At 41.8% G+C, this 20,362-nt stretch overlaps 2 protein-coding genes across 19 annotated transcripts in view; one reads left to right on the forward strand and one right to left on the reverse strand.

Annotated features, from left to right (window-relative positions):
• ANKRD44 (ankyrin repeat domain 44) overlaps positions 1-20,362 on the reverse strand; it is a 351,835-nt gene that overhangs the window by 295,534 nt on the left and 35,939 nt on the right. The window lies entirely within an intron of this gene.
• Positions 8,430-8,832, forward strand: LOC104005313 (ATP synthase F(0) complex subunit C2, mitochondrial-like). The gene has a single exon (XM_054679190.2). It carries the CDS (start codon positions 8,464-8,466, stop codon positions 8,830-8,832), a length of 369 nt encoding a protein of 122 aa, XP_054535165.1. The 5' UTR covers positions 8,430-8,463.

Below are 20,362 nucleotides of genomic sequence, written 5' to 3' on the forward strand. Positions count from 1 at the left end.
TTAAAATCATGTTTCTTCTAAAAGTAGGGGGGAAATTGATACTGTAGGAGTATGTTCCACCTTACTGTGTGTGTATACGTGTGTATAGACACACATACATACATACACACACACACACACACATATATATATTTGCTTTAACATCAAAATCATGTTTCTTCTAAAACTAAGGGGGAAATTGATACTCTAGGCGTATGTACTAGTTGTACTGTGGCACTTCATCATGTCGCCAGAGGGGTGCACACCTATCAGATTAACTGCCTTTTCCAAAATGCTCCCCTTCCATCCGTGAAACACATCTACAAATCAAGTTCCTAAGAGTTATTTGTCCAAGGTGTTGCCCTGAGGCCCAAGGCAATAGTTAACTGAACCAGAGAAGTATTCAGCTCAGGGCAGCCAAGGAGATTCCCTGTCCAGAGAATGTGAGAAGGAGATGAAGAGTGAGCGTCAGTCTCTCTTTGGCTGAACCTGTAGCCATATGTTCCACAACTATGGTCCAAGAAGTTGGAAAGGCGGTCTTTAGAAAAGGAAGGAATGAAGAAGACACTCAGAGAGAAGCAGACACCAGAGGTAGGATGGGATTGCTGCCTGTTCCTCACAGAGCCCTGTCTATGGGGTTATGCTTCCTGGGGCTGGGCTCCCATCATTTGGAAGCTCAGCTTCCTGAGTAGTCACCTCAGCATACACAGAACACTCATGTGAGAAACACAAGCTAAGTGACAAAAAAAGGCAGGCACAATAGAGCAGCCTGGGGCCTTATTCACCAAGAGGTAAATCACTTGCTGTGGGCACACCCCAACTCTGAAAGAAAAACCAAATTAACAACCGTGCAAGCTCCTATTTGGATATAAGCTAGGTATCCCTTCTTTTCTAGCAAGAAGGAATAAACCTAACATGACTTGCATTAAACATCATAGTTTTGGAATTGAGAATCTGTAAATTGTAAGTTATGGCCCCAAAACAAAAGAAGAACTACAGGCCTGCCTGTGAACTTCCTTTTTTCTAGGCTGTTACATGCTTTGCTGTTGCCACTGACAGTGTGGTAAGAGGCGGCCCCCTGGGTTTCCCCAGCCAGGCTGCCCCATCGAAGGCAGCTACACAGCGGCCAGGACAAGTCAGCCAGAGCCAGTAGGGCTGGAGCCCTGACAAAGGCAACGACGCTCCTGGAGTCAGATAATGAAAGCCAGAGCAGGAAGGACCCTGTGCTTCATGTAAGACGTTCACCAAATAAAGAAATGTTTAATCACGCATCTGTGCTGTACATTGCAGGAGCCTTTGAAAAGCGTAATGCCTGGGTGCAGTTTAAAAATAAGGAATCTTAATCTATCTGGTCTAACTTTAGAAAATTGTTTGGAGGGGATTCTTAAGATACTCTGAATTTATACTTTCTTAACAGGGGCTGTCTTTTGTATATGTGGTTTGTGAGAAAATGTGTGATTGATCTGTAATTTGAGCCTCTTTTCAAAGCTTATATATCATTGGATTCAAACCATTTTCATTTAATGCTCTAGATGGCAGAACACTAAGACCTAAGCAATTAAAAAGGGAAAGATTTCAGATAATGAACTAGTTTCTAGTGACTGTCCAACAGTGGACCAGGCTCATTTCTAAATCACTAGGTGTCTAAACTTGACAACAGTTAAAACTAGATCCCTAACTGTCAGGAGCATGAGTACAAAAGATTCCTGCTGTTCTATGATGTGTTTCTGACTATGTGTCTTTGAAAGGCCTTTCAACTTTAATGCTCCAAAATTTAGATGTTCTCCATATACCAACGGCTTTATAAAAAGTAAATGTAAGCACACAGAGCCAAAAGACAACTTGAACACAAGTTATCTACATCAAAGTAACAAAACCAAAGTGCATTTGTCTTTACACCAGGAAATAAATCAAATTGAGACAGATGAACAGGAAAAAAAATATGTCATGAACCTGAAGTTAAACATCTACTTTTCAGGCTTGAATTTTTAAAAAATACACTTCTAAGATTCTTTCCCAAGAAGGCTTCATGTATATACAAATACATTAATCCCCCTTAGAATAGATTTAAAACAAAGGCCTTGGTGTTTCAGAAAATGGCATACAAAAGGGGAGGATGTAAGGCTCTGTGTATAAACAAGTCAAGAAGCTCGTATCCTAAGCTAATCGCTCCTGTGCAATGGGAGGCAGCCACATCACCCTAGTCCAGGACTTCCATGTACTCCCAGTAAATTGTAAACTGTCCTGTAAGGGGGCTTCAGCCTTCTCATAGATCACAGATCAAAGACCAAGTCTATAAAGAGAGAGGAAGAAGAAAAAAACTGTGTTCATGCTTTGGGTGCCTCAGGAGGTACAGAAAAGAGAGAAGTCAGTTGATGTCTCCAAACCTCTACAAGCAGCTCATCTTCAAAAAAAAAATGGAAGAATAGGTGAAAACACCAATCCAATCCCCAAGAAGAAAGCACTCTCCTTGCACAGGTTTAGTGTTTAAAATTTCAGGTGCCTGAGCTTAAGCAGATTCCAGGACTCTCTTGGAGGTGGCAGCTATCACTGTGTGGGATTTCTTTATAGTAAAGGTGATTAGCTCTCTTTCAGATCATTTTGCAAAGGAAGTCAGTTGGACAAATGTGAGTACCATGTAGACCCACCTGGGAAAGCTAAATATTTACCAGTTCAGTTTGGTATGACAGTAGTTTTTAAGAGGTATTCTTTAAAAAACAAATTAAAAGCACACAGAAACATAGAAGTTTTTTTTTTTTTTACTTGATTAAAAGAATCAACAGACAGTAACAGTCAGCTTTTTAGTGATTATTATAAAACTTCGGGGAAAAAAACAATCATGACTTTCTTCAGTTCCTTTTTCTTTTATTTAGTATCTTAAAACAATTCAATATTTTTGCACAAATTTTTTATTGTGTAAAGTATACATAAAATTTACCATTTTATAACTAAAAGAGTATAATTGGATTGTTTGTAACACAAAGGATAAATGCTTGAGGGGATGGATACCCCATTCTCCATGAGGTACTTATTTCACATTGCATGCATGTATCAAAACATTTCATGTACCCCACAAATATATACACCTACTATGTACCCACAAAAAATAAAAATTTTTTAATTTACCATTTTAACCATCTTTAAGTGTACAGTTCACTGGGATTAAGTACATTCACATTATTATACAACCATTACCATCATTCATCTCCAGAAATTTTTCCCTATCCCATACTGAAACTCCGTGCCAATTAAACAATAACTTCCCATTGCCTCCTCCCTTTATCCCTGGTAACAACTATTCTACTTTCTGTCTCTCTGAATTTGACTACTCTAGGTACCTTATATAAATGAAAATCATACAATAGTTGTTCTTGCATCTGGCTTATTTCACTTAGCATAATATCTTCAAGTTCAGCTATGTTGTAGCATGTGTCAGAATTCCCTTCCTTTTTATTTTTTATTTTTATTTATTTATTTATTCATTTATTTATTTTTGAGATGGAGTCTTGCTCTGTCACCCAGGCTGGAGTACAGTGGTGCGATCTTGGCTCCCTGCAACCACTGCCCCAGGTTCAAGCAGTTCTCTTGCCTCAGCCTCCCAAGTAGCTGTGATTACAGGCATGTGCCGCCACACTCGGCTAATCCTTTTTTTTTTTTTTTTTTTTTTTGTATTTTTAGTAGAGACAGGTTTCACCATGCTGGCCAGGCTGGTCTCGAACTCCTGACCTCAAGTGATCCACCCACCTTGGCCTCCTGAAGTGCTGGGATTACTTTGGGAATTCTTTACTAGGCCAGAATTTCCTTCCTTTTTAAGGCTGAATAATATTCACATATATCACATTTTGTTTATCAATTCATACGTCATTGGACGTTTGAGTTGTTTCCATCTTTTGGTTATTGTGGATAATGCTGCTATGAACAGGAATGTACTAATATCTGTTCACCTCTCTGCTTTCAATTCTTTTGGATATATACCCAGACGTAGGATTGCTAGATCAAATGGTATTTCTATATATAACTTTTTGAGAAACCACCACACGGTTTTTCGTGGCAGCTGCACCATTTTACATTCCCAACAGCAAAGCACAAGGTCTTCAATTTCCCCACATCCTCACCAAGATTTGCTGTTTCTGGTTTTCGGATAGTCACCCTGATGAGTATGAAGTGGTATCTCATTTGTGGTTTTGACTGGCATTTCCCTAATGATCAGTGATTGCTCCATTTTCTTCTAAATGGTGTTTCAAAATGTGTCTTCTTGTTTTGTTTCAGTATCTCTTTCTGTAGGATAGAAATGTAATGCTTGCTCTGAGTAGATATTCATGAAGTGCTCTGGGAGTTCTGAAGAACTTCCAACACACTAAAACTAATAAGCCAGGGATTCCATTATTCAGGTCTCAACCACCTACCAAATCTTGCAGCCTAGACAGAAAGACATTGCCAAGTTTCCTTCTAGGCTCTTAAAGACTAGGTAAAGCAGCCTTAAGCACAGTCCTCCTACAAAGGCAATAATGTAAGTTTTTATTGTCTAGGAAGATTAATGAACTGGGTGAGTAAACATGAAAAGCAGGATGGTCCCAGGACTCTAGACCCAGGGATGCAAATTTGGGCCATTGAGTCCAGCATTGCAGCTCCTACCAGAGGCCTCCCCTGAGTAGCTCCTGCTTACTTATATATATCTGTGTCCCCCTCCCAGAGCTAAACACTAAGAACACAACATAGCAACAGACTCAACCTTAAGAATAACTTTGTAAACCTAAGAAACAAAAACAAAGGTACTTGGAAGATATGGGAGTTAAAAATCCAGTTTTGAGACAGGTCCTTGTTAAACTCCCCCGATCTAGGTTCCTCTTGTCTAGCCCACCATGATTTCCCAGACTTCTGCAGATAATCTCTTTCCCTTCTGCATCTAAGCTGATCCAACACTCCTTAGGCTGCCTGAGAAAACTTCACTTTCAAATCTTTTCTCCTTTTTGTTAAACTGTCGTCCTCCAACTCATAGTCACTAATTCAACGGCCAACAAGCATATGCCGCAGACTCCAACATGCCAGGTGCTGAGCTTGGCACTAGAGACACCATGATGAGTAAGACCAGGCCCCAGCAGGAAGGACTTGCTGTAGAGGGAGCCTGCCTTCTCTAGGTTCTTACTTTATCTAAAATGCTAATGTATCTCCTGGGGCATATAACCACCTTTTGGTCATCTATAGAGTCACTTGCTATAACTCATTGAAAAGAATATGGTTCAGGAGTTTCACATTTGTGTGGGATTCCCATGAGTGTGACTGTTAATTTGAGGGGGGAAAAAAAAGAAAGAAAGAAAAGAATGTGGTCCAATAAAGAACACAGGCTATACTATCTTATATGACCTTGAGCAAAATCACTCATCAGTGGCCTTGCCTGAAAAATGGTAAGACTACTTTTCCTAGAAACAGAGACCTAAACCAAACAATATTTTTAAAATTTTATTATTATTATACTTTAAGTTTTAGGGTACATGTGCACAACGTGAAGGTTTGTTACATATGTATACATGTGCCATGTTGGTGTGCTGCACCCATTAACTCATCATTTAGCATTAGGCATATCTCCTAATGCTATCCTCCCCACTCCCCCCACTCCACAACAGTCCCCGGTGTGTGATGTTCCCCTTCCTGTGTCCATGTGTTCTCATTGTTCAATTCCCACCTATGAGTGAGAACATGTGGTGTTTGGTTTTTTGTCCTTGTGATATTTTGCTGAGAAGGATGGTTTCCAGTTTCATCCATGTCCCTACAAAGGACATGAATCATCATTTTTTATGGCTGCATAGTATTCCATGGTGTATATGTGCCACATTTTCTTAATCCAGTCTATCGTTGTTGGACATTTAGGTCGGTTCCAAGTCTTTGCTATTGTGAATAGTGCCACTATAAACATACGTGTACATGTGTCTTTATAGCAGCATGATTTATAATCCTTTGGGTATATGCCCAGTAATGGGATGGCTGGGTCAAATGGTATTTCTAGTTCTAGATCCTTGAGGAATCGCCACACTGACTTCCACAATGGTTGAACTAGTTTACAGTCCCACCAACAATGTAAAAGTTTTCCTATTTCTCCACATCCTCTCCAGCACCTGTTGTTTCCTGACTTTTTAATGATCGCCATTCTAACTGGTGTGAGATGGTATCTCATTGTGGTTTTGATTTGCATTTCTCTGATGGCCAGTGATGATGAGCATTTTTTCATGTGTTTTTTGGCTGCATAAATGTCTCCTTTTGAGAAGTGTCTGTTCATATCCTTTGCCCACTTTTTGATGGGGTTGTTTGTTTTTTTCTGGTAAATTTGTTTGAGTTCATTGTAGATTCTGGATATTAGCCCTTTGTCAGATGAGTAGGTTGCAAAAATTTTCTCCCATTCTGTAGGTTGCCTGTTCACTCTGATGGTAGTTTCTTTTGCTGTGCAGAAGCTCTTTAGTTTAATTAGATTCCATTTGTCAACTTTGGCTTTTGTTGCCATTGCTTTTGGTGTTTTAGACATGAAGTCCTTGCCCATGCCTATGTCCTGAATGGTATTGCCTAGGTTTTCTTCTAGGGTTTTTATGGTTTTAGGTCTAACATTTAAGTCTTTAATCCATCTTGAATTAATTTTTGTATAAGGTGTAAGGAAGGGATCCAGTTTCAGCTTTCTACATATGGCTAGCCAGTTTTCCCAGCACCATTTATTAAATAGGGAATCCTTTCCCCATTGCTTGTTTTTCTCAGGTTTGTCAAAGATCAGATAGTTGTAGATATGTGGCATTATTTCTGAGGGCTCTGTTCTGTTCCATTGGTCTATATCTCTGTTTTGGTACCAGTACCATGCTGTAACCAAACAATTTTTTAAAGGGAAGTTCATCAAATGCTTTTTTGCCAACCAAAAAAAAAAAAAGAAGAAGTAAAAAAGATAGACAATCTTTTCTTAAAAAAAAAATGTTTCTTTTCTAATTGTTTTCTTTTCTAAAAACATAAGTCTATATGCCAAAGATAAAGCTTTGATGACTGTACACACCCTGTCTTCTTCCATAGTAGCTGTTATTACTGCTGAGCCTTCTGAAAAGTGTTTAAGGAGTGATAACAAGGGACCCTAGAGAATCTGAGACTTTTCGTTGCTAAACAAAAAATCAGAACCACGCTTGAGATGTTATACTACTAAGACAACAAGAACATTTGTCTCATATCAAACAAGAGACAGGGTCTGCTAACTGCAGTGATGGCCAGAAGAGACAGCCTGCAAGTCTAGTTCATCCTTACGAAGAAAACAGGATCTGAAAAAAACTCACACCTCGAAATCATCTCTTCTGTGTGATGGGATAAGAGAAAAACCGAGGGCAAAATGCAAATTCACATGCAACTAGAAATCACAACTAAAAATCTATAATGTATGATATGTGCTAGGCTTTACAATAAGAGTCTATGAGAAACAGCTTACTTCCTACCAGCCAGGACAAAATATTCGCACACTGTTATACAAACAAATCTTCCTAGCCATACGGTAGTTCCCTCTGATACAGCACTCTGGGCAGAGAGCAATAAACAAAATCCAGACAGGAAGTAGCCAGAAAGAATAAATGGCAGAGCTTTCTGGCAGTATCTTCCTGTAGAGAAACAAGAGACAGCTTTTTATTTTAATAAAATTATCTTAGAACCCAGGCCCTAAAATTACTTATTAATATGATTCCCCACAGAGGTGGGGAAGTTATAAATGAGGTTGTAGTGTTTTGGCTCCATTCCTAGAGTCAACATCATGAAGTGAACTCTATTTACTGACCACTGACAACTCCAGAATCAAATTCCCATCCAGAATGAACAATTTTGACCTACCCCCTAGTGGGTGCCCTTTCTGAAGCCTTTTCTCATTTTAAGGCATATGGATTTGTGCTAACGGAAATTCCACGTAAAAATTTCAACCTACCAAAATGAGTGCATTCTTTCCACAGAAGAATGTTTGAAGAAACTACAGTTGCTTTTAAGTTAAGATTGACAGGTCAGGCATGGTGGCTCATGCCTGTAATTCCAGCACTTTGGGAGACCGAGGCGGGTGGATCACTTGAGGCCAGGAGTTCAAGACTAATCTGCCCAATATGGTGAAACCCTGTCTCTAATAAAAATATTAAAAATTAGCCAGGCATGGTGGAGCACACCTGTAATTCCAGTTACTTGGGAGGCTGAGACAGGAGAATCGCTTTAACCCAGGAGGCAGAGGTTGCAGTAAGCCGAGATCACGCCACTGCACTCCAGCCTGGGAAACACAGTGAGACTCTTTTTCAAAAACAAAAACAAAAAACTTTAACAATACATTCAAAATTTACTTTCCTAACATGGATATCTAAACAATACATTAAGCAAGATACCATATTGCATGATATGCTCTGGTGCTGTCTGTGAATAAGAATGCCTCTTTAAAAGGTGTTGTGTCTTCCCTGCACTGGGCCCAGCTCTCCTGCCACAGCCCCTCACCCCCTGAAAATGTACACCTGCTCCAAGTTCGTCTCCACTCCCTCCTTGGTCAAGAGCGCCTCACAGCTGCTAAGCCATCTGCTACCTGCAGTGGTGCTGAAACGACCAGAGACACTGACAGGTGAGAACCTCAGCAGCTTGGCAGTCTCACGTCCCCTTACCTCACTTGTCCCTGGCCGCAGCTTGGAAAGCAGCGCCATTTCAAGGGACATCGACACAACAGCCAAGTTCATTGGGGCTGGGGCCGCCACAGTTGGGGTGGCGGGCTCTGGGGCTGGGATTGCGACTGTGTTTGGGAGCCTCATCATTGGTTATGCCAGGAACCCTTCTCTGAAACAACAGCTCTTCTCCTACACCATTCTAGGCTTTACCCTCTAGGAAACCATGGGGCTCTTTTGCCTGATGGTGGCCTTTCTCATCCTCTTCCCCATGTGAAGCAGCTGTCTCCACCTCCCATATTTCTTTCTCCCATGTCTTGTCAGCCCTGTATGTTTCTTTTCCTGCACCTCCCCAGATGGCCTGGGGAACATGGTTGGCTCAGGGTTTGATAGAGGAAAGACAAATACTGTATTAATAAGAAAAAGAAAAAAAAAGGTGTCAAGTTTGAATTTGCCTGAAAGCCGCAGCAGTACAGGAACACTGAAGGGCAAATGTCACTATTCCAGTGTAGCAGAGGCTCCTAGCTGTCTCCCCAGTATCCATCTTCTCTCTCCTCTATAGTAACAGAAGCCTTAGCTAGGCACATGGCTGCCTCCCTAAAGATTACATTTCCCAGCCTGCCTTGTAGAAAATTAATTATGTGATTGATTCTGGCTAATGGAATAAGATGTTTTCAACTTCCAGGTCATGTTCTTAAAAGGAAAGGAGGCCAGAAGCCTGGTACAGTGGTATGCATCTGTAGTTCCAGCTACACCTGAGGCTGAGGCAGGAGGATCACTCGAGCCTAGGAGCTTGAGACCAGCCTGGGCAACATAGTGAGATCATGTTTCTTATTTTAAAAAGAAAAGAAAAAGGAAAAGGAAAAGAAAGGAGCCTGCCCTCCTCTTTCCTACTTCCTTTTCCCATAGTGATAGAAGATGGAGCAACTATCTTAGCTGAAAGATAGAAGCTATGTGGTAGAGATGGCATAGTAATAAAAGAAAACTTTATCCCCAACATCATGGAGTCATCTTCTCAGTCTTGGTTTGTTTATGCTCAGACCATTATAGATGAGAGTAAAATAAACTTCTGTGTTCTGATTTTGACCAAATAAGTATCCCGACTAATACCTCTCTTGAAGCACTTTGAATTCAACCACTATCTTTTGTTTTGATAGCCATTCCTTACGCAGAAAGCACCCTGGATTTCTTGAAAGGAATTTCCCAGCATGTTTTCAGCATGCACTGTCAGAGTTTGATGATAGCATCAACGTTTTTGAGTTTTTAGTATCATTTTTCACAATCCTTGAAGTCAGAGCTGCAACAAATAGTTCATAACATGGGGTGGATTTCCTCCCTTTCCCTCAGGGCATCCTCACAGAAGGAGAAAGTCTTCGGCTCTAGCACCCATCCAGTAAAGGGCTAGTCTTGTCTTCCCCATCTCTGTCTCTAGCCAGAGATGGCAGGATGCTCCTGGGCACTAGAATCCTTCACATCATTTATAATATGGGAACCTTTCTTTAACCTTTTCCAGACCCCTGAGGGTGATTAGAAAATAACATTTCCCAAGTTCAAGAAATCAAAACCCGTGACTCTATATCCCAGACAAAATGGACAAAATACTTAGGTCAAAGTTACCAGGTCAGCTTTTATAGGCTCCTTAAAATTTATATGGTTTTCTTTTAAAAGACACTAAAAGTTCTCAATTTTTTAATGGTCATTGCCATTTACAAAATAAAAACGATAGTTGGCTCAATGACAAGGACAGTAAAAGAGTCAGCAGCATCTTGGGCACACTGAGAAAACCCAGTAAACCTCCCACAGAATTCCGTCCTCATAGAAATATTCTGTCCAACATCAACCCTGAATCCCACTCTAGCCAAAAATTCAAATAAGTGCAAAGACATCATGAGCCCATTCCACATGCCAGGTAGCTTTTTCTTATTTTAGACAGAGAAATGCTAATGTACTTCCTTAAGTAACAGCACTTTTTTTCTTTTTTTTTTTTTTTGGTGGGGAGGGGGTGGGGAGACAGAGTCTTCCTCTGTCAGCCAGGCTGAAGTGCAGTGGCATGATCTCAGCTCACTGCAACCTCTGCCTCCTGGGTTCAAGTGATTCTCCTGCCTCAGCCTCCCGAATAGCTGGGACTATAGGGGTGCGTCACAGCACCAGCTAATTTTTTGAATTTTTAGTAGAGACAGGGTTTCACCATGTTGGCCAGGCTGGTCTCGAACTCCTGACCTCAAGTGATCTGCCTGTCTCAGCCTCCCAAAGTGCTGGGATTACAGGTGTGAGAAACCATGCCCGGCCAGTAACAGCTTTTTAAAAATGAAGTTGTGGGCTACCTCTTTTTTTTCTTTACTGTCTCTGCCTTGTCTAATAAAAATGACAGAGCATTTTGTTTCATGATTCTCTATCTCCTAAGTGTAGGGTTTCTCATATGCAGAGATCATTATAATTGAAACCATTTATGAACAAAGCATATTAAATGTTACCATGAAAATACTGCAAACCAATGGGTATCACTTTCCTTTAACACTTGAAAAAGCACATAATTCCATGATGTTAAAAAGAGAGACAAAAAGGAACGTTTTTAATAATATTTCAACCCTTTGGCTTTATTAGCAGTATGACATAAGAGTTCTAATCCGAAAAACCTATGTTTTCACAAATTGAAATCGAGTAGTAAAAGCCTTTTGTCACATCCTCCAAGGGCTAAAATGTAAAGCATATGACATAGCCCTACATAAAAATGACCTTCAGTAAAAATAATAAATCAAATGCTCACTCTCCAAGCAGAACGTCACAAACTGAATACCAGGTAAAAGGAAAGCTGTACATGAAGGCGTTGTGCTTTCGTGGGAAAATGATTGCTCATGCAAGCAGAACCTATTGGAGGAGAGGTAGCCGCCTGGCCAGGCTGGAACTCATAGTCTTTCAGGGGTTCAGCTGGAGGTGAAGACTATCTAAAGAATTCGCCACCAAGAACCATCATTTTCAGTCCTTTCTGATTAAGGACCAAAATAAAAGCTCAGTAGCTACTTCATTTTGATAATTTTTAGAAAGTCTCAAATAACAGCTAAGAACTTTCTATAAGGATGCCAGAGGAAAGGGGGAAAAATGGAAAATTACAGTTGAAATTACATCCTTAAGAGAGCCAGTTAAGCCACTAATATACAAACAGATCTCAAGTCTGCTGTCTGACCCAGAAAACCACAGATGAGGATTCATTTTAGGACTAATTACACAAACATTAAATCACTCAATTTTTCACCCTTTATATTTAAAATTTTGGCATTTTCCTCCCTTTTTCTTTACACGAACTGAATGACAGTCCCTAACCAAAAGACTTGACCTTGGAAATGAGAAATCATCTAGTATGGGCATGCAAGAGTGTCACTAAACTCTGTATAACCTCAGGCAAGTCATTGCACCTTTCTATTCTGCCATTTCCCCACCAGCAAAAAACAAACCGCACTTCCTACTACCTGTTGCGATGAAAAATGAAATACTCTAAGTAAGTCAAGCACCTCAGAGGCTTTCAATGTGTTTTATGACATTCATAGAGTCAGTTTTGAGCATCTGAGAAATAATCTCTTCCATCTAATCTTCTATTCACAATATAGAAAAATGTCCTATACGGTCTGTTAAAAATAATAAAGGCAAAAAGTTTGACCCTCTCAGGTCATGGAGAATTACTTTCTCTGAAAAGCCCAGTCTTCTAGATTAATATCCAGAAGGACAGGGATTTTGTCTGTTTTGCTCTGTAACATATTCTCAGCACCTAGAACAATGCCATATCAAGGCATTCATTAAATATTAGATGAATGAATTAATAAAGGTTTAGCCTGAATAAACATGGAAATCTTTTTATTCTAGCTATTTTAGGTAGACATCTTAAAATGTATAGTAGCATTCTTCCTTACCATCTTGAGAAAATTATAAGGACATTTTGCAGATGACTAAGGGTCGCCATCGTGCACATTCTGTATTTCAAGGATGCTCTCAGTGTCTTTTAAAATGCTAAAATCACTCCAGAATCTTTAATGTAATTTTTCAGCTCCTTTATGCATTTATCATTTTTCCCATCCTCCTCCACCTTTCTAATAGGTTGTCATTTCTCCCTATTGTGAACAATTGGCTGTTGCTAATTTATTGTGCACGTAAAAGCCAATTAGCCATGTGTCTAAAGTAAGAGTACATGCCTCTGAGGGCCTAAGGCCTTCTCCTAAGACGAAAAAATATGATCCTTAGACTTTGCCACATCTATGTTTGGCTCCATTTTTTAATGTTTCTTGATTCTCCACCACGTTCTAGATAGGTAAAAGGCCAGATAGCCAAGTTCCAAATAAGTGTACCCAATCAATTCATGCTGAAATGACATGCTGTGGTACTAAGAGGCACTTGCTCCATGAGACAGGGTATCTGAAAACAATGGCTCCAGATAATGCTGGTTATCTAAGTAAGCAGCTGTTTCAATGCTAGAGTAGGGTTGTCCAAGACAAAGCACCAGGAGTGGAGGGAAGACTGTCTCTCCGTGCTGACTATCCAAGGGAAGAAGCCATTCCAGAGGAGCTGAGGTCGGGGTAAGACACCAAGGCAGGAACTGAGAAAGTCACCAGAATCAGGGGCAAGGTAGAAATCACAACTTGGGAACAAAGCCAAAGCCCAGTCTCCCAACAAGGGACACAAAGGCAAGGCCAGACCTGACTTGACACAGAGTTTCAGGGTCAGGCTGGAGCTCCTTAAATCCTTGGATCCAGAATGGGATCTCCAGGAAGGAGCCAAATGTCTTAGATTGTGGCAAGGCTGAGGAACTCAGCACAGGTTTTACGATAGAAAAAGAAGGGCACAGCATGGCCAACTACCTCCTTCACCATGGCCCAAGGGCATCACAATGGGAAGGATAAGGTGAGGGATACCCCAGAAGCTGTGGAGCTGATCTATGAAGCCCTTCTATGCCCAGCTTCAGCACACGTGCCATGAAAATCTATCAGTCTTGTTAATAGCAAAGGTAGAAAGAGTGGTTCAGGAAGATAAATCTGGAGAAAGAAGCATCTGAGATGCACTGGGGCACGGGAAATAGGAGGCAAAGAGATGACAAGTTATCCAAGAACAATGTGATGAAGGCTCTGACAATTTCCAACTTTGGGTAAGAAAAGAGAGAAACTATCATTTTTTGTGACTTTCTGTGAACCAAGCACAATGCTGGCATTCTTCACATTCGTTATCTCATTTATCCCTCACTTTAAGTCTGCAAGAGAAGTATACTGTTCCCATTTTATAGGTGAGGAAATTAAAATCCAGAGAGGAAAGGAATTGTAGTCACATGGCGTGGATGACAGAGATGCGATTCACTCTGGAATGATCTGATTCCAAAAGCTGATTCTACTTGCACCAGCCGATACCCAGATGACTTTTTTAAAATGGAAGAATGGGGTGAATGGGATAAGAACGGGGTCTGTATGTCTGCATGCATCTGCTTTTCATGGGCTTAAGGAATCAGCCTGGACTGAGACCTTCCTCATATGCCCTGCCTTCACTCCGCAGAACTGGGAATCCATCAGACTGGAGGCTTTCATCCCTAAGATGCCTCCCTAACACTGGGGAAACCATGTTTTAAAATGTTTTTTTAAATTGTAATGATCTAAAGCTACCTATCTAATCTGTGTGTTGATTGCTCAGGGTTCTTAAATCAGGATGTATCTCGTGGAACCTTAGATTACAGCTGGTTTGGGGAAAAATATGACTCAGATAAAATAAGAAATGCATACTCAAAAAAAGTCCAACATTTCCATGAAAAGCCATTGAGCTTTGGGGTGCTGGTAATGTGTTTTTGTTTTTGTTTTTGTTTTTGATCTGGTTGCTACTCATAGAGTGTATTCATGAAGATATATGCTTATTAAATGTGCTCTCTTCCACATGTATAGTATGCTTCAAAAAAGTTTTTTAACTGCCAGAGCAGAGTAACATTTTATCCCTGCCCTGTTCCAGTGTAAACTGGCCTTTTATAAATAAGCAATAAAGCAGGGAAAGTTTGAATATGGAGATAGGAGCAGTAAGGCTCCTCTCTCCTAATGGAGATCCACTAAGAGAAGCACTCTACTCATAACCAGAAGGCTGTTGCCTTGGAAACGGGAGCTGTAACTACTGCAATCACACCTCGGGAGCAAAGATGGCCAAGATCTATTTCAATTCTTAGATGCCTCGAGGAACCGCAGATGACTGTAACTATGGAAGATAGCCAATCTGTAGTAATGAAGAAGCGCATGCTGGAGTTAGAAGGGCTGCAATTGAGAAAGGAAAAGAGGGGGCAGGGGAAGAAGGAGAAGATAGAATTGAAGTATAACAAGGAAAGCCTAATCCAAGAACTGCAGAGCTGAGGGGCTCTTGGTGGCATTTCTTTAAGCCACGCCACCCTCTAGTTTATTGCCCACCTACTACCTGCCAAACCATGCTAGGTACTGGGAGGACAAAGCCAGGAAAATACACACTCAAAGTGGCCCATGGGAGGTATAAGTACCCTGGGACCAATTAACCTCAGTGTGCAAAATGGGTACAGGAGGCTTCGGAGAGACAGTGGCATTTTTAAGCTGGAACTCAAAGAACATGTAGGAATTTCCCAGGCAGAGAAGACTGAGGAGAGACATCTCAGACAAAGGGAGGTGCAAAGGGCAGAGGCATGAAACAGCATGTTCTGTTTTTCAGCAGGGTGGCTACCTGCAATTCTGGATAGGACACTTCCATGTCTGGTAGATTGTCCCACACACTGCAGGACATTTGCTGTCTCAGACCCCACCCACTCATTGCTGGCAGCAACTCCCAGTCATGACAACAGCTAAAGTAATGCCCCTCCCACATTTCCAAATGTCCTCAAGGATGGGGGGATGCTATTGTTCCCAGTTAAGAGGCCTGAGAACCTAGGGGAACAGATGTGTGGCTGGAGCAGGGATTGGGGGACAGGGGTGGGAGGTGAGGATGAGAGTGCAGGTAAAGATCAGAGTTAAGGCCTTGCACATGCCGCTCGGGAGTCAGACTCTGTGCCAGATGTGGAGGAGAGAGAACAGACTCTAAAGCAATTATGGAGGAGGTCAAACTTACAAGACTTGGCAACTCATGAGATCTGAGGAGGTGGGGAAGAAGAAAGAATGAAAGAATAAAGAATAATCCCCACAGTTTTTCAGCTTGAACAACTGAGTAAACATTCATGGCACCAAGCAAAATGACAAATATAGGAGTAAGAGCAGCTTTGGACGGGGATGGAAAGGTAAGGTGGAAAATGAGTCTGAAGCCCTTCAGGGACATCCAGGTGGAATTTCTAAGAAGTAATAAACAGCAGACTAAACGCAGAGGAGAGACATCTGGGTCAAAGGTAAAAGAAACCTTAGCATTTAATTGTAGGCAGTGTCTGAGCCATTTCCCAAGGGCCTCCAGTCTCACTAGGAAAGTCAGGGAAAGGGAGAGCTGGAGACGAGGAAGCTGTAGCACTGGAGCTGGGCATAACAAACAGGAGCCAATATGGCAGAAAGTGGGTACCGGCAGGCAGGAATGGAGGGAGCGGAGCCAGCTGGCAAGGTGCAGATGAGCAGACCAAGGAAGAGTGGCTGAAAGCTCATGGTACCCCACACTGGTGTCCACAACCAGCCTTTCTGTGGATCTTGGCACACATCACTACAGTGGCTTTAGAAAATAATCTTCCATCTCAACCCAGGTCATACACATATATACACACACCAGGGCTGGCTCCATGAGCAAGCAGACCGTGCAGCTGCCCAGGGACCTGTGCTGGGAAGAGCCGCACTCTTGGTTAAATGCTCTGCTACTGCCATCTTGAAATTCCTAAAGATTTTTTAACAAGGAGTCTTGCATTTTCATGTTGCACTAGATCCCACAAATTGAGGCTGGTCTGGACACACAAAAACATAGCCTTAACAAAAGTTTCATGAAACCATATCTATCTGCTATGGTCTGAATGTTTGTGTGCACCCTCAAAATCCGTATGTTAAAACCGAATTCCCAATAATATTAAGAGGTGAGGCCATTAGGATGGGATTAGTGCCCTTATAAAACAGGCCTGAGGGAGCTTGTTCCTTCTACCATGTGAGGACTGTGCAAGAAGGCACCATCTACAATGCAGAGAATGGGCCCTCAGCAGACACTGAATCTGCTGGTGCCATGATCTTGAACTTTCCAACTTACAGAACTGTGAGCAATAAATTTCTGTTGTTTATAAATTACCCAGTCTAAGCTATTTTGCTATAGAATCCTTAACAGACTGACATTATCTTACTAAATGTGATATAAAATTATATTCTCTGTTCTATTTTTTAATGTAGCCATAGCCCATTAAATTCACAATCCACTAATGCATTGCAAATCAGGTTTTTTTGTTGTTTGTTGGTTGCTTTGTTTTTGAGATAGGGTCTCGCTCTGTTGCCCAGGCTGGAGTGCAGCCTCAACCTCCTGGGCTCAAGTGATCCTTCTACCTCAACCTCCCTAGTAGCTGAGACTACAGGTGCATACCACCATTTTTTAAATTTTTTGTAGAGATGGAGTTTCACCATGTTGCCCAGGCTGGTCATGAACTCCTGGGCTCAAGCGATCTGCCTGCCTTGGCCTCCCAAAGTGCTGGGATTACAGGCATGAGCCAGCACGCCCAGCCCAAGGTTTTAAAACTGTCTCAGAGGGCTGCTATTGCCTGAATGTTTGTCCCCAACAAAATTCATATGTTGAAATTATATCGCCAAAGTGATAGTATTAGAAGTTGGAGCCTTTGGGAGGGAATTAGAGATTACCACCCTTATAAAAGAAAGTGCAGAGAGCTGGCTAGCTCCTTCCATCATGTGAGATCGAGATCACAACAAGAAGTCTGCAGCCTGCAACTAGAACAGCACCCTTATCAGAACCTTACCAGGCTGGCACCCCGATCTGGGAATTCCTAGCCTCCTGAACTGGGAGAAATAAATTTATATTGTTTTATTTGTTTGTTTGGTATTTTGTTTTTGTTTTTGTTTTTTGAGATGGAGTCTCACTCTGTCACCCAGGCTGGAGTGCAGTGGCACGATCTCAGCTCACTGCAACCTCCGCCTCCCGGGTTCAAGCAATTTCCTGCCTCAGCCTCCTAAGTAGCTGGGACTACAGGCACGTGCCACCATGCCCAGCTAATTTTTGTACTTTTAGTAGAGATAGGGTTTCACCATGTTGGTCAGGCTGGTCTTGAACTCCTGACCTTGTGATCTGCCCGCCTTGGCCTCCCAAAGTGCTGGGATTACAGGCGTGAGCCAATGCGCCTGGCCAATTTCTATTGTTTATAAGCCACCCAGTTGATATTTTGTTTTAGCAGCCCAAATGGACTAATACAATGGGGTAAGCCAAGACTAAAAAGTTTGTTTTGTTTTGTTTGGAGAGTGGAGCCCTTAAAGTGGAATTGCTGCCATTATGAAATAGACCCAGAGAGCTCCCTCACCCCTTCCATCATGTGAGGACGCAGCAGGAAGACAGACATCTATGAACCAGGAATTGGACCCTCACCAGACACCAAATCTGGTCAGCGCCTTGACAGCAGCCTCCAGAACTGTGAGAAATAAATTCCTGTTGTTTATGGGCCACCCAGTCCACGGTATTCTGTTGGAACCACCAAAGCAGACTAAGACACCCTCCTCCCACACAAAAAATAAACTAACTTTAATTTGGGTTATAAATAACTATATATTAAGTTGACTTATAAATGATTAGTTGACATCAGGTCTTATAGGTATTTGATTGATTAAATACACATTAACTTAGATTTTGCTATTTTCTTTCAGTATTCAAAGAAGCCAATACAAACTTTTTTTTCTAATTTCAGACATATTTTGGGGCCATTGAAAAGCTCAAAGGCCCGAGGCCCAAGGTTCCTAATTCCTCAGTATTCACCAGGCCTGCATCCTCTGGGACTGAAGGAAAGAAGTCGCAGAGTGAAAGAGACTGAAGAAAGATGAGGAGAAATTTGTCAGGACATTTAAGAAGCCACGGATTCTGATAGACAACAAGCTCCTACAAACTGGTCAGAAGAGGATAGTTAACCCGATTTTTTTAACATCAAATTAAATGAATAAGCAATTCAAAGAAAAGAAAGATGCAAAAGGTCAATGAGCATATTAAAAAGGTGTCTGGGAAATATCCATTTTCACATAGCAGATTGGCAAAAACAGTCATTCCCATTTGATGTGCTAAAAAGCCAAAATTATTCTAACACACAGTCACCAAAATGCTTTGCCTTTGATTAAAGATAGCACTTCCCAGTGGGGGATCTAGAAATGGTTTGAACCCTTTTTCAATAGGCCACTGAGAGCCTAAGCTGAAGCTGCCCAGGAAAAAGAGAGGAAGAGGGCGCAGGGCCTAGGAGCCAGGCCAGCACCTGCGGCCTGGGCTTCCTGGAGTACATATCAGATTCCCGAGGCAGCTGCCAGCTGGCTGGTTCACCCACAAACACCAGTTGGCTGGAGCCTGGGAAGTGATACCTTGAAGGCCTAAGGCCCTAAATCAAATGTCCTTGTCTATGCTAGGAACAACCTATAAGGAAAATCTTATCACAAAACAAGCAGCTCTCAGGCATGTCAAGGATTTTAAAAATTAATTCCTTAAGCTGATCAAGTGATAAAAGCTGTGAATAAAAGGATTCAGATGTTTCCACCTCATCATGCTAATCTACCTGTAAGCTAGTCAACCAACCACAAAAAAAAAAAAAAAATATATATATATATATATATATATGAATCAGACAGGCTTTTGAGCAGCTCAGTTGCCCCACTGCAGCATGGAGTATGTCACTTCACACCAACCAACCAAATGACTGAAAGAATGAATGAGAACTGTCAAGTCCATGTGGACATCACTAAGGGGACCTGGCACTTAGAAGTCATGTTCCTGTTCTCACTGAGACACTAACTAGTTAGGTAATTAAATCAGGGAAGTTAGTGAAAATTCTCTCAGCCTCAGTTTCCTCATCTATAAAATGGGAATGATAACTGTACCCATCTCTTAGGGTTGCTCTGAGGCACAGTGAGGGTCTCTATGAAAGCCTATGGCAGACTGAAATGACCTCTCTTCAGATAAAGGCTTGCTGCCCAGCTGTGCAGAGTGTGGTCAGCACATGGCCTCCAGCTGCCAGCTCCTTCAGGGTCTGCCCCTGCTGCAGAGAGCCACCTCACCTGAGATCACACCATTCCTGTGACAACCTGCCTGTAACTGAGAGGTAAGGATATAAAGGCCCACGATGGCCCAAAGCAGGACACGGTGACTGCACGCACTCACTCACTCCAGGGCTTCCTGCCAGGTGTGCTGAGGCCTTTTCAACTTTTCCCTCGGCCCAGTCCTGCGTCCTTCCCTTCCTACATGTTGGTCCCTAACGAGCATCTCACACCCCAGATTCCATCTTAGCATCTTCTTCTAGAGAACCCAACCTGCACCAAAGCCCTTTTTCAGTTTTAAGTACTTTAGGGTTTCTTTAATGGGACAAAGAACAGAGGCCAATTCTGGTTTAGAAAAAAAATCACACTCAGTCTGGCATGGTGGCTTACACCTTGTAATCCTAGCACTTTGGGAGGCCAAGGTGTGAGGATTGCTTAAGGCCAGGAGTTCAGGATCAGCCTGGGCAACATAGAGAAACCCCATCTCTATGAAAACAAAAACAAAAACAAAAATTAGCCGGGTGTGGTGGCATGCACCTGTAGTCCCAGCTACTTGGGAGGCTGTGGTAGGAGGACTGCTTGAATCTGACATTTTGAATT

This window comes from Pan troglodytes, chromosome 13 (assembly GCF_028858775.2).
Source record: "Pan troglodytes isolate AG18354 chromosome 13, NHGRI_mPanTro3-v2.0_pri, whole genome shotgun sequence".
Classification (NCBI taxonomy): domain Eukaryota; kingdom Metazoa; phylum Chordata; class Mammalia; order Primates; family Hominidae; genus Pan; species Pan troglodytes.